The 12,438-nt window shown below is 40.0% G+C and overlaps 1 protein-coding gene across 5 annotated transcripts in view; it reads right to left on the bottom strand.

The window, feature by feature from the left end:
* Positions 1–12,438, bottom strand: part of esyt2b (extended synaptotagmin-like protein 2b) — a 267,718-nt gene that overhangs the window by 56,591 nt on the left and 198,689 nt on the right. For all 5 annotated transcript variants that reach the window (XM_039753605.1, XM_039753607.1, XM_039753603.1 and 2 more), the window contains exon 8: positions 6,039–6,159. In XM_039753605.1, coding sequence (XP_039609539.1) covers positions 6,039–6,159 — 121 coding nt within the window. The remainder of the gene's footprint in view (positions 1–6,038; positions 6,160–12,438) is intronic.

Below are 12,438 nucleotides of genomic sequence, written 5' to 3'. Positions count from 1 at the left end.
AACGGAAATAGCCCAACAGTTGATAGAAATCAATGTTTTGTACCCAATACTTGTATGCAAAATTTGGTTGACATAAGTGAAAGTGTACTCAAGTTACCATGTTTATATATATATATATATATATATAGATTCATCAAAAGCTCGACATTGAATCTTTGGATGATTACAATGCTTTCCAATACTTTGTATACGAGAAAGTAAAAACATGAACTATCACATTGACACAAGGATTCAGACCATTTACTCAGTACTTAGTTGAAGCACCTTTAGCAGCAATTACAGCCTCCAGTGTTCTTGGGTATGACACCACAAGCCCTGCACACCTGGATCAGCGGACAGCTATTTTCAGGTCTCTTCAGTGATGTTCAAATGGGTTCAAGTCCAGGCTCTCACTGGCAACTCAAGACCATTCACAGAGTTGACCTCAGGCCACTCCCGTGTTGTCTTTGATTTGTGCTTAGGGTCACTGCCATGTTGGAACGTGAACCTTTGGCCCTGTGGAGCAGATTTTAATTAAGGGTATCTCTGTACTTTGCAGAGGAAGCTCTAGGAAGAGTCATGGTTTTTCCAAACTTCTTCCGTTTAAGAATTATGACAGCCACTGCGCTCTTGGGATCCCTCAATGCTGCAGATTTTCTTTGGTGCCTTTCCTTGATCTGTACCCTAACACAATCCTGTCTCTAAGCTCTGCAGGCAAATCCTTCGACCTCATGGTTTGGTTGTTGCTCTGATACAAATTGTCACCTGTGGGACTGTTCAAAGACAAGTGTTTGCCTTTCCTAATCATATCCAGTACATTGAATTGTCCACAGTTGGACTCTAAAGAAGGTATAGAAACATCTCCATGATGATAAACAGGATGGGATGCACCTGAGCCAAATTTTTAGTCTCATAGCAAAGGGTCTGAATACTTGTGTCAATGTGATATTTCAGATTTTGTTTTATAACACAGTTTTAAAAATTCCGAAAATCCTGTTTTCACCTAATTAATTTAAATGATTTTAGCATAAGGCTGCAACATAACCAAATGTGTCAAAAGTGAAGAAGTTTGAAGACTTTCTGAAGCCACTGTATATATATTGCTATTAAGGAGGTTATGTGGAAGAACCAGACTTGACTTTGGGCTACCTCCATTCTAGCTGTGTTCTTACCCTGAGATTGACTTTACAACTGCTGCTGAGATAAACTGGTCTGTGCCGAGAATTCATTCCACTTTCTTAGGATGGATATGTTTAGCAGACTGCACAAAGAGACTGACCATATGTTTACACTAATCAAAAGTGTCTACGTGATGCTTTTAAAAAGATGGTGAGGAGATGTCCACGATGTCCCTAAAGTTAACTGCAGGTATAACTGGGACTGGCAATTGCAGCCTACAGTGTCCTACACTAATATTGGAACTCTTGGTAAATAAAAGGAAAATGGACTGTGAAAAAATGTCTTTGTCTTTCATCCTCTTGATCTTTCATTTAAGATATTAACAAAAATCAAATCTTTAACTAAAGAAAAATATTTGAATGGAAAAAAATTCACCATAAAAGAGCCATTTTGCTTTTATCTATATTAGTGGAGACACTATAAATGATTAAGTGACAATGTGGGTTCATAGACAATTTGTGCTTTGCCTTTACTAGCTGAAATGTCAACGTTTGCATTTAAAGCTGTACTTCTGCACCATATTTCCTTTGTGTGACTATTAATCAATACATCTAGCCATTAGGTCAGTGCTTTCTGAAGTTTCGTCCACTTTAATGTTACTGTCTTTGATTTGACATTCAAATTTTCTTTGATCTGAACTGTGCTTTATTCACAGACATCCTCAAGTTTACCAGCATACTGTATTTTATTGGTAACATTTTAGTTTATGTATTACAGAGATGTGCCTATTACTCATTTACTCGTATGTAATGAGATCTTAGAAAAGGCCTCTTTTGGCGTTCGTAATACTTATAAAGCATCAGTAAAGTGGTTATTCAGCTGTGCAATGTGGACTAGTAAAATAACTTCACTTTAGAAGAAGTGGCTTAACTGAGACGCTTTTCTCTTAATATTGTAAATTTCAACAGGAGAGCTGTGAATCCCTCATATTTTTCCAGTGTATCAAAGACTCCTAATATGCCAAACTGCACAGAGATGAATAACCTTATTTATGCTTTATAAGTGCAATCAAGATCAAAAGAAGCCTCTGTTAAGGTCTTATTACGTAAGAATAAATGAGCAATTGGCATTTTTTTGTAGTACCTAAAGTGTTGCCATTTTATTTTTAAGCAATGATTGCAGCTTTTTGTTTTTCTTAGTGATCTTCACAAAAGTGCTGGTCATGGTTAAATGAATATTTTTCTGTGTCAGTAAATATTCCGACTATACCAGGGAAGAATACATATTTGTGTTGGGCATATGCCAATTACAAAGGGCATGAGAATTTGAATGTTACAAATTATGTGGGTAGCAGGCAATAACTCTTCTGTATGAAAAGAACATGGCATGTTTGTCAAGGTCAGAAAACCAATGTTTACTCAAGAGGAAAAGTCCCATGAGAGTTTGACATAACAGCCTAAGAAAATGTCCTAGATGAAAGTAGGGAGTTACATAGTATGACTGGTATGGATATAACAATTTGTTTGAGCTATGATTCATTGGCCACAATCAAAATAATAAAAAGATGCATGTACTTAATAGTGGGGAGCCTTTCTCATGCTCACATGGTCTCATAAATACACACCTATATTACAGCTGTGTATTTTTTACTGCCGGTGCAGCAGCAGGTTGGGTGACTTGCTCAGGGTCACTCAGGGAGTCACAGGTCACAGGGACTGAATCAGCAGTCCTGCAGTTTAGGAACGGGGGCACTGTGGTCAAGGATTATTTTTAGACCAAGAGAAAGAAAAAGCACACAGGTTTTATGATGGTGAATTCTGCTCTTGGTAAACACATAGGTCACGTAGGCACGACTCAGCCTTTTTGCATTGCATGCTCTATTCTAAATTTAAGAAGAATTTTCACAAATGTGTCTCATTTTTTGGTATGTCTCAGCCTGGATTCCTCTACCAGTTGCGGTTCAAATTCATGTTTTATGTCTCTTCTGTTAATTTTTGATTCATTTATGTCGATTAGATGCATTTTTCTTTATTTTTAGTTTTGTCTATGTATATGGGCTGTCTTTGTTATGTTCCATGTGTTTTGTGGGATGTCCCACAAGAGGTGGAGCTACCTGCCAATCACTGCCCTCCGTCCTATAAATCTGAGGGTCTTCCACAGTTCCGGGTGGTTCTTTGTGAATGCGCTGTGGAGTTGGTGATTTAACTGTGTTTTTGCTGTTCCTTTGGGATATTTTGGATTTCTGACCTTCATGCTCTGTGTTTGACAACATTTCTGGATTACTGTATTGGGATGTTGTTTGCATTGAATTGTCTTAATTGTTTTTCGGCAATTCCTTTGGCTTCTTGTGCTCCTCGGCGCTTCGCTGCTATTAAAGAGCATCTTGTGAGAATAAACCTTTTATTTTAAGAAGATTTGGTGCTGTCACTTATTACTAGCCGGGGTTTGATGGTGATACTCTCCTAGTAAGCATTTTTTGGATGTGTTTATTGGGACTCCTAGACCATGACAGTTTTGTTATTCTTACATTACTGCATGCTATGCCTATCCTCTTTTAGAATTTCACAGTCACCCAACTACTGGCTTGATAGCCAATCTCACATTCTAAGGACAACAAGTATGGGAGATGAACAGCTACTGTAATGTTACTTGAAAATGGACGGAGAAGGCATAGCAGAATAAACAAAGGTCAAGATAATAATTTAGTATAACTGGAAGTAAAATACAAAATAGGCGAGCAGATATTCAACTGGCCAAAAAAACAAAACAAAAAAAAAAAAAACAACAAGTTACAAAAGTAAAAAGTACAAATTGAAAAAAAACATTGTGGAGGACCCCAGAGAGAGCTAGGATTCCAAGGGACTCTAGTTATTCTAGTTGCCACAGGACAGAAGTCAGGTCGAAAGATGTCCTGTTAAAGATTATACTGGAAACAGACATTCAGGCAGTCATGTGCATTGCACTGATTTTATTACAGGACAGTACAGTAAGTAGCAGCACAGAGACACCCACTATCCATTATGTACAGGCAGCTATGGGGGTGCCATGTTGTTTTGGTACTTTAAGGCCAAGGTCAGATCTGGTGTTGCAGCATTGCCTTGCACCACTAAGTGGAGCTCTAACCTGGTGTCCACGATCCAAATGGGCACCAGCCACTGACTCCGCTTTTTGTAGGAGAATAGAGTTTAACTCTGCTGTTACATTAGAAATTAAATCAAATCAAATAGCCTTTTATTGTCAATTCACTATATGTACAGAACATACAGAAGAATCAAAATACTGTTTCTCTCTTAACTAGTACAATAAAATATAAAATATAAAAAGTATATAAGTATAACATATAAGATAAATAAAATGAGAACTTGCAAAGTAAACCTAAGTACAATGTGCAATAATCAGTAGTGTAAAAGCCACTTATAGTTAAAAATAAGAAGGTGCATTATAGAGTAGCTTATGAGATGTACAAAAGACAGACAGTTAGCAGCAGATGTAACATTGAGTCTTTATATAACACCAGCTGAAATAGGGTACTTGGTAGATAATGACTCTTGTTACGGTCCAAGGGCAGGGAGTAAGATAGTGGACAGAGTTCAGCATCCTGACAGCTTGGTGGATGAAGATGTTTGACAGTCTTGTGGAGCAGGCCCGGAGGCTCCGGTACCTTTTCCCTGAGGTGAGGGGGCTGAACAGGGAATGTAAGGGGTGGGACGAGTCCCCAGCAATGCTAATGGCTCTACAGGTGAGGCGGGTGTGGAAAATGTCCTTGAGGGAGGGCAGTGGGGCACCAATGATCTTACTGGCCGCATCCACTATGCGTTGCAGGGACTTCCTACAGGAGGCAGTGCAGCCTCCATGCCACACAGGGATGCAGCTAATGAGGATGCTCTCTCCCAGTAGAAAGAGCACATGATGGAGGGAAGAACTTGTGCTCTCTTCAGTTTGCGTAGGAAGTAGAGGCGGGTTTGAGCTTTCCTGGTCAGTGATTTGGAGTTATCTGACCAGAAGAGGTCCTCGGAGATGTACGTCCCCAGGAACTTGGTGCTACTCACCCTTTCCACATCTACACCATCGATGGTCAGTCGGGGGTGCTGTGAATGACCTCTTCTGAAATCGGCCGCAATCTCTTTGGTCTTACCCATGTTCAGAAAGAGATTGTTGTCTTAACACCACTGGACCAATTGGCTCAGCTCGTTTCTATAGTTGGCTTCGTCATTATTGGTGAAGAGTCATAATCAGGATTAAACATGTAGGGACGGGCATTCTCCAAAGCAGTGAGCTGAGATTCCAAGTCACAAATTTTTTGTCTGTGGGACCTTGCCAGTCCAGAAGCATAGCTAATAGTAAAACCATATTTCCCCTTTAACTGCTAGCCAGGCATAGGCAGGGTCTTACACAGAGCCAGAGTTAATACTGATGAACTCTTCAAAAGTACTTGATAACTTCTGACAGTAAATATGATCACAGAACAGTGATGAGTTAAACCGCCAACAGGTTGCATAGGACGGGGCTGTTGAAAAATAAAACTGAAAAAGAACAGACTTATGGTCAGAGAGTGATGCTGATGCAAGCCAGACGTTTGAAAGAGATGGTGTGAGCGAATGCAAGATAAAACTATAATCAACTCTAGATTGGGAATAGTGTCTGCCAGGGCAAAAAGAAAACTTCTTTGCAGAGGGGTTGAGCAGTTGGAAAAAAGTCAATTAAATGTATGCCAGCCACAAATTCGATGGGAACATTTTGAAAGTGAAAAGAACTATTATGTAAGCATGTTTCAGGGTAAGGGGGAACAACTTCATTTAAGTTATCAATTTACTAAAACCTGGAAAATCTAAGGTTTGGGTGTTTAATGTATACATTAGCTGGCAAGATGAATGGTCACATCTACTTGTTGCTCATCACAATTTAAGGAATGGGTGCAAATTTTCAGATTTTTCACCTACCTTGGGCATAGGGAAGCGAAGCTGTGAGAGCTGAAGGTCATCCACCAGAGGTACAGTTATACGATTGGGAAGGACCAAATAGTTACAAATGATATCTAAGATCATGCCGTCAGACAGGCCACTGTAAAGAAGAAAAATAAAAAGCATCACATTAGTTTTTTAATTGTAAAGAGTGATTTGATAAGTTGCCGCTTTGTGCCAGAGTTTCCCAGGACTGGCTTTGTCGTTTTGTGGCCCTGTATAGGAATAAGAGAGTGAATGAATTATTATTATTATTATAATTTTGAGAGGTACAGAGGCAAAATAGTTCATATGCTAGTGCTTTGCAGTAAATTCCAGTTTAGTCCTTTAAATTTATGATTTGCACATTTTAAATTTAATCCAAATAAAATTACGCATTCTGCTAAACATACTCTGGCTATTTGCTAAATGGTTTAACTGTCTTGTAGAAAAAAATAAGAACTAAGACCATCCAAGAACCGGTTTAAAAGGCCAGGAGAGGACAGTAGAGATGCAGTCAGAGAACAGGCAAGAGGTGTAAATACCAGAAAGACATAAAGAAAAACAACATGTTAAATAACAATCATAGTCAAAATAACTAGGCAGACATTCAAGAACTATTTAAGCAGTCTACATCAATAAGTACCGAGTTTAAGAGTTGGGATTTAAAGAGACGTATCTATAAATATGGACATCAATGATACTGAGCTGCCATCTTAAATACTGAGAGAGCGATGACGCAACATGCAGCGACACTGTGATCACACAACTAGCTATGGACCTGAAATTGGAGACAACACGGAAGTGGCCATTAAATAATTCTAAATGGTGGCTTGCACCTAATGCTGCCAGGATAGGTTTTGGCCTCTATAACTTTGATCTGGACAAACAGGATACAGACAATGGAGAGATTAATAAAATGATGTAATCATAAACTTAGTATATAGTATGGCAAGCCTTGTATTTACTGTATACCCAAAAGCAATGCTTCTTATCAAGACCATGCAGCACAACTCCTGGTCCAGGCTTTAGTCTTGTCACGTCAGGACTTCTGCAACTCTCTGCTGTTAGGATCACTAGTATGTGACACCAAAACGCTGCAGATGATTCAAAATGCAGTGGCACGTCTGGTGTTCAACCAGCCAAGGAGGGCACATGTCACTCCTCTTTTCAGATCAGTGAGCAATGTCAGTCCTAGGGGGCCATAGTTTCTTTTTGCTGATAAAGCACTATTTGCTCAAGTGAAATTTTTCTGCTTCATTTTAACCATCTCGCTTGCCAAGACTTCAAACTCTTAATTGCTTACTTTAGTCATAAACAGCTGCATTCACAGTTTTTACTTGCTCCTTATTAGTGATAAGATGCACATGACAAAGGAACTGTCAGTTATCATTTAGCCCGTTTCCATTCACACCTGTGTGTATTCATTCTGCACTGTAAAACTGAAGAGAATTACTCATCTATTACTAAAACGTATAAGGGTGATATCCTTAGAGAGAGAAAGAGAGAGGTTGGGAGGTTTTACTGATGACAGGGTGTTGCCGCACCCACCACACGACGAACTGCCTGGATTAGGACCACAGTGCAGTTGCAGTGGGTGACACCTCAGCACCACACTGGTACAGTGTGAGGGTTTTTACGGTGGCTAGAGTGCCAATCCTGCCACCAGCCCACAGGTTTTCCCTGTAATTTGGAGGGAGGACCTGCTTGCAGGGCTGGATGCAGATTAACGTCCTACCCAGGAGGAAGCAATTTCAGCTTAAGGGTTTTGCTCAAGGGCCCACCAGAGTACAGTCACTTCTGACATTTTATGGGATTCGAACTGGCCGGCACAGGTCCTTAGCCTCAGAGCCACCACTCCACCCATATACTCAGAAAGGGTGTGGGGAGAGAAAGAAAAAAAAAATAATATACAGTAAGAATAAAATAACATTGCACAGTTGAAACACTAATAAGCCATGAAACTAAATATGATCTGTTACACGTGAGGACTGGTTTCTAATTAAACAATTGGATTGGAACAAAAATCTGCATCCAATGCGGCCCTCCAGGACCAAGGATGCCCACACCTGCTACTGATCACTACATTAGTTCCCTGTAGCAGCATGTATAAAGTTCATATTTGGAGACACTTTTAAGGTCCTATGCTCCTTTTCAACCACTCAGGACCACTCTTATGATCATTTACTTCAAAACTGATACACAGAAAACAAAAGAAACAGAAATAAAGAGGAAAAAACAAACAAAACAAGATTCAACCTCCACCCCCAGGAGAAAGAGAACAAGGAGGTGAAATAGAAAAACGACATAAGCAAAAAAAAAAAAAAACCCACCATCTAACTTTTTAAATATCACAGAACAATTAATAGCATGACAGAGTCAAGCACAGGCACAGCATGCTGATTACAACAAATTATTAATGAGTTCTTGCTATGTTTTAAAAAAAATAGCTTTGGACATGCTCTCTAAGAGAGAATCTGATCACATTGAACATTGCTTTTCTACTGAGTAATAGAAGGTGGGTTGTGATTATTCCCGTTAAACAAGATAAGGTTGCATGCTAGTAGTGTGGCACAGGATATTACAATCGATTTCTCACTATGCATTTTAACCCCATCCGAGAGTACACCAAATATCACCATTAATGGATTTGGAGTGATTGTGACACGAAAGCTAGCTGAGAAGTATGTAAAGATTTTTCTACAAAATGATGTTAAATTAGCGCATTCCCAAAAGATATAGCCTACTGATACTGGAACTGGGTTACAACACTCGCAGACTGGCTCTTGCCCTTGGTACATTTTGGACAACTTTAAATGAGATAAATGTGACTGATGGAAGACCTTTAGTTGAAATAGAGAATGCCTGGCACATATCGAACTAGAGTGTATTCTGTGTGTCACCGAGTTCCAAAGGATCATTGAAGGGTAGATTATTGAATTATTTTGTTATGTTATTGAAATGCTGTCTGAGTCTTCATCAAGGTTAACCAGTATGGCCTCCTGGATTGATTTGGTGAGAAGTGGAAAATTGGATAGGTGTCTTTAAACAAAATATCTAATTTGTATATAGGAAACAGTCACATACAACTTAAACATTCAGGCTGGTTTCAGAATCAAATGATGATTCTATAAAAATTTAAATTTCAATGCTCTAGAATAGTCCATTTTTGTGATCGATGAGTTTATAGCAAGAAATGATTAATAATCAGTATGTGATACGACTCTAAACACTAGATGGCAGCAGTGACTAGAAAAACAGAAATCCTCCAGTTGACAGAATACACTAAGGCACTAACAGCCGGCTGATTTTTCTTACAGCTTGCTGAGTTTATGCTTGTAATTCAAGGTTGGCGCATAATAGTGACAAGATATCTTCAATGTGAACACCAAAAAGTGTAAGAATGTCTCTGCTGCTAAGCAGTAGTCAGCAACACCATTGTCAGAAGATTGGGCCTCAACACGCAATATGGATTGCTGTGCCTTCTGCCTCATTCACTAAGTAGACTCCGACATCAAGTAGCATCCAGTTCTTTTTCACATTCGGTAAATAGCACAAATGTGTCTGCTGGAAGGATTGAAAGATAATGATGTTACATACAGTAGTGCCTTTGATGATAAAGACCATCACCAAAAACATCACATGTACTTTGTAGAAATGGACAACATTTTACATAAATACATATTTTAACCATCTTATTTCATCATTAAGTTGGTCAGGGTCACACCGTGAGCAGGGCTGGGACTTGAGTGAGTGTGGCCTTGTCACCAAATTAAAATAAAATCCGTATGTCCTCACTGAATGGCCCTTATTACACCTGGGCACCTAACAGCCATCGTTTGCACTTTTTTCTGTGTTCTCATCACCTCTCATGATTTTCTTCTGTGCTCTTTGTATACAGGAGGACTCACATGTCATAAAGTGACAGTAACCTCCAGTTGGGCAGAGTCAAATGCTGGGTAAGGCTGCTCTCACAGTCTACAACTCCAGGCCAGAGTATCTTAAACTGCCTTTGCTACATGTGAATAAGCAAGCAAACACCCGCACTCAAAACAGGGTGTTCACTTATACACAGGGCAATTTCAAATTAAATATTTGCTTGTTTAGCAGTCTGCCTCAAAGCGCCAGAGACTAAGTCCTGTCCTGGGACTGTCTACCCTCAGTGCAGTTTAATAATCCTCTACATGTTTGTTTTTTTTCTTCCGGGTACCCCACTTTCTTCCCATATCTCAATGAGTACAGACTGGAGTCCTGTGCAGGGCTGCCTCCCACCACCTCACAAAGGAAAACATTAAAAATGAAAAAATGCATGTTTATTGATTTTAATGAGAGAAATTGTATCACCTTTTGCTGCCTCTTTAGAACTTCTAGTAGCACTAGTCTCTATCCAGTACTATCTAAATACAAATTAGATGGACTCTTCCTAATGACACACCGCCCATCTCTCTTCTGCTAACTAACTAAAGAGTGTCATCATTCATTTTCTGTCACTAAGCACCTCCTAACACATCTGGACTACTGCAGCCCTCTGCTAGCAGGAGCACCGGCGTGTGTCACCATGCCTCCACAGATGATTCAAAAAGCAGCGGCATGTCTGGCACATGTCACTCCTCTATTCAGATCATTACCGTATGTTGGCTCCCTGTAGTGGCTCGTATTAAGTTCAAACCTTTGATGCTTTCCTGTAGAGTGGTCAATGGGTCAGCACCTTCTGTATATACAACATGGAGACACTTCTAAGGCCCTGCGCTCTTTCTTGACCACCCGTCAGCTGATGACCAGTGTCTGGTGATCAAATCCTAGTCCAGACTCTTTTCATATGTAGCTCCTAGATGGTGGGTCAAGCTGCCAACCCCCACTTGAAATTCTGACCCCGTCAATGAGTTTCAGAAGTCTTGATGAATTTCTGTCTAACTGAGCTGCTAGCTTTTGTAACCTTGGAATTGTAACTCACTTGAATTTTGTTCTGAGCTTATTACTGGGAGTCATCAATTTGGTACGCTTGTCCTGTAAGCTCCCATAGTAATGTTTACTTGATGATGTTGACCTATTGTGTAAGTCACTTTGGATAAAAGTGTCTGCTAATCAAATAAATATAAATGTAACACTGCTAGAAGTTCAGTGAAATGTTCAGCTTGCTTGCTCCCTAGCATAGCATCACTTGCTCAGACACACTTAATCCAATTCAGGGTTGTGGGGGTACCAGAGCCAATCCGGGAAGCACTGGGTGAAAGGCAGGATAAAACCCTGAACTGGACACCAGTCCACTGAAGTCTGGAGATGTCCATTAACGTAAAATGTGTTTTTGAGATGTGGGAGGAAAACCTGAGCATCCACAACATGTCAACTCTACACAGACAATGGCTGGGCAGGGGCTTTGTACCATGGACATTAAATCCTTGAGGCAGCTGAACTAACTACTGCTCCAGACTGCTGCCCTACTGTATCCCCAGCCTTTGCCAATTTCAATATTCAAGCACTGCCTGCTAGTGCTGTTTGAAAACTTTAGCATTAGCGCGTCATTTTTTGTTTGGCGTTGATGTATTTTGCTTTAGGGAAGCACAGTGGCACAGCAGTTAGTAACACTGCCTCATTGATCTAGCAGCCTGTGATTGAATATCCTTCAATTTCAATGCAAGCCAATGCAGGTTCTCCTCCCACACACCCAATGATGTGTGTATTATATTAATAGGCTCATTCCAAATCAGTGTGCAGAGTGGGGGTATGTGCCGCACCCCCAATACCCAGAAACAACCTCACTGATGCATGTCCCAGTTTAAATATCTTTCAAACAGGCTTCAAAAGTGGCATAAGCACAACACGATTCTTTGTCCATCCTCCAGTCCCAACTCCAGCTCGCCTCAAAGGTCAAGTGGTTTCTTTTATCTTGGACCCAAGAGTACTTCCAGTGCTAGGGCATAGCCCATTAGAATCACTTCCAGGTCAGATGGAAGACCCACAAAGTAGGGATCATGTACCCCTGCACCACCTACTGCATTACGGGAGCATGTGGCCTTAGCAGGTTGTCTCCCACTGTCCTTGTAGCCTTGAAAGGGATCAGAACCCATCCTGATGGTGACGTCAGCCTATGCGTGTCATTCATCACAGCGTTTAGAAAAAAAAAAAATGTGATTACCAAGATAATTGTCTAGAGTGGAGCTAAAAAACATTAAAACAAAATGCCACTTACAACCACCAAGAGGTGCAGTCAGGCTACCCTACGTAAGATGTTTATTTGATTGGAATGAACCTCAGTGGCTTTTAATCTGACAGGGTACCAATCAAATTTATGAAGCAATTATGTTTGAATAAGTGTTTTTATTCACTTGTTACATTTCTTAAAAAAATAACCTTTAATAGGCCATTAAAACTTGAACAGCATTTGTCAAAATATTAAATC

This window comes from Polypterus senegalus, chromosome 5 (assembly GCF_016835505.1).
Source record: "Polypterus senegalus isolate Bchr_013 chromosome 5, ASM1683550v1, whole genome shotgun sequence".
Classification (NCBI taxonomy): Eukaryota; Metazoa; Chordata; class Cladistia; order Polypteriformes; family Polypteridae; genus Polypterus; species Polypterus senegalus.
Note: the sequence above shows the minus strand (reverse complement) of the source record. Positions and strands in the feature narration are given on the sequence as shown.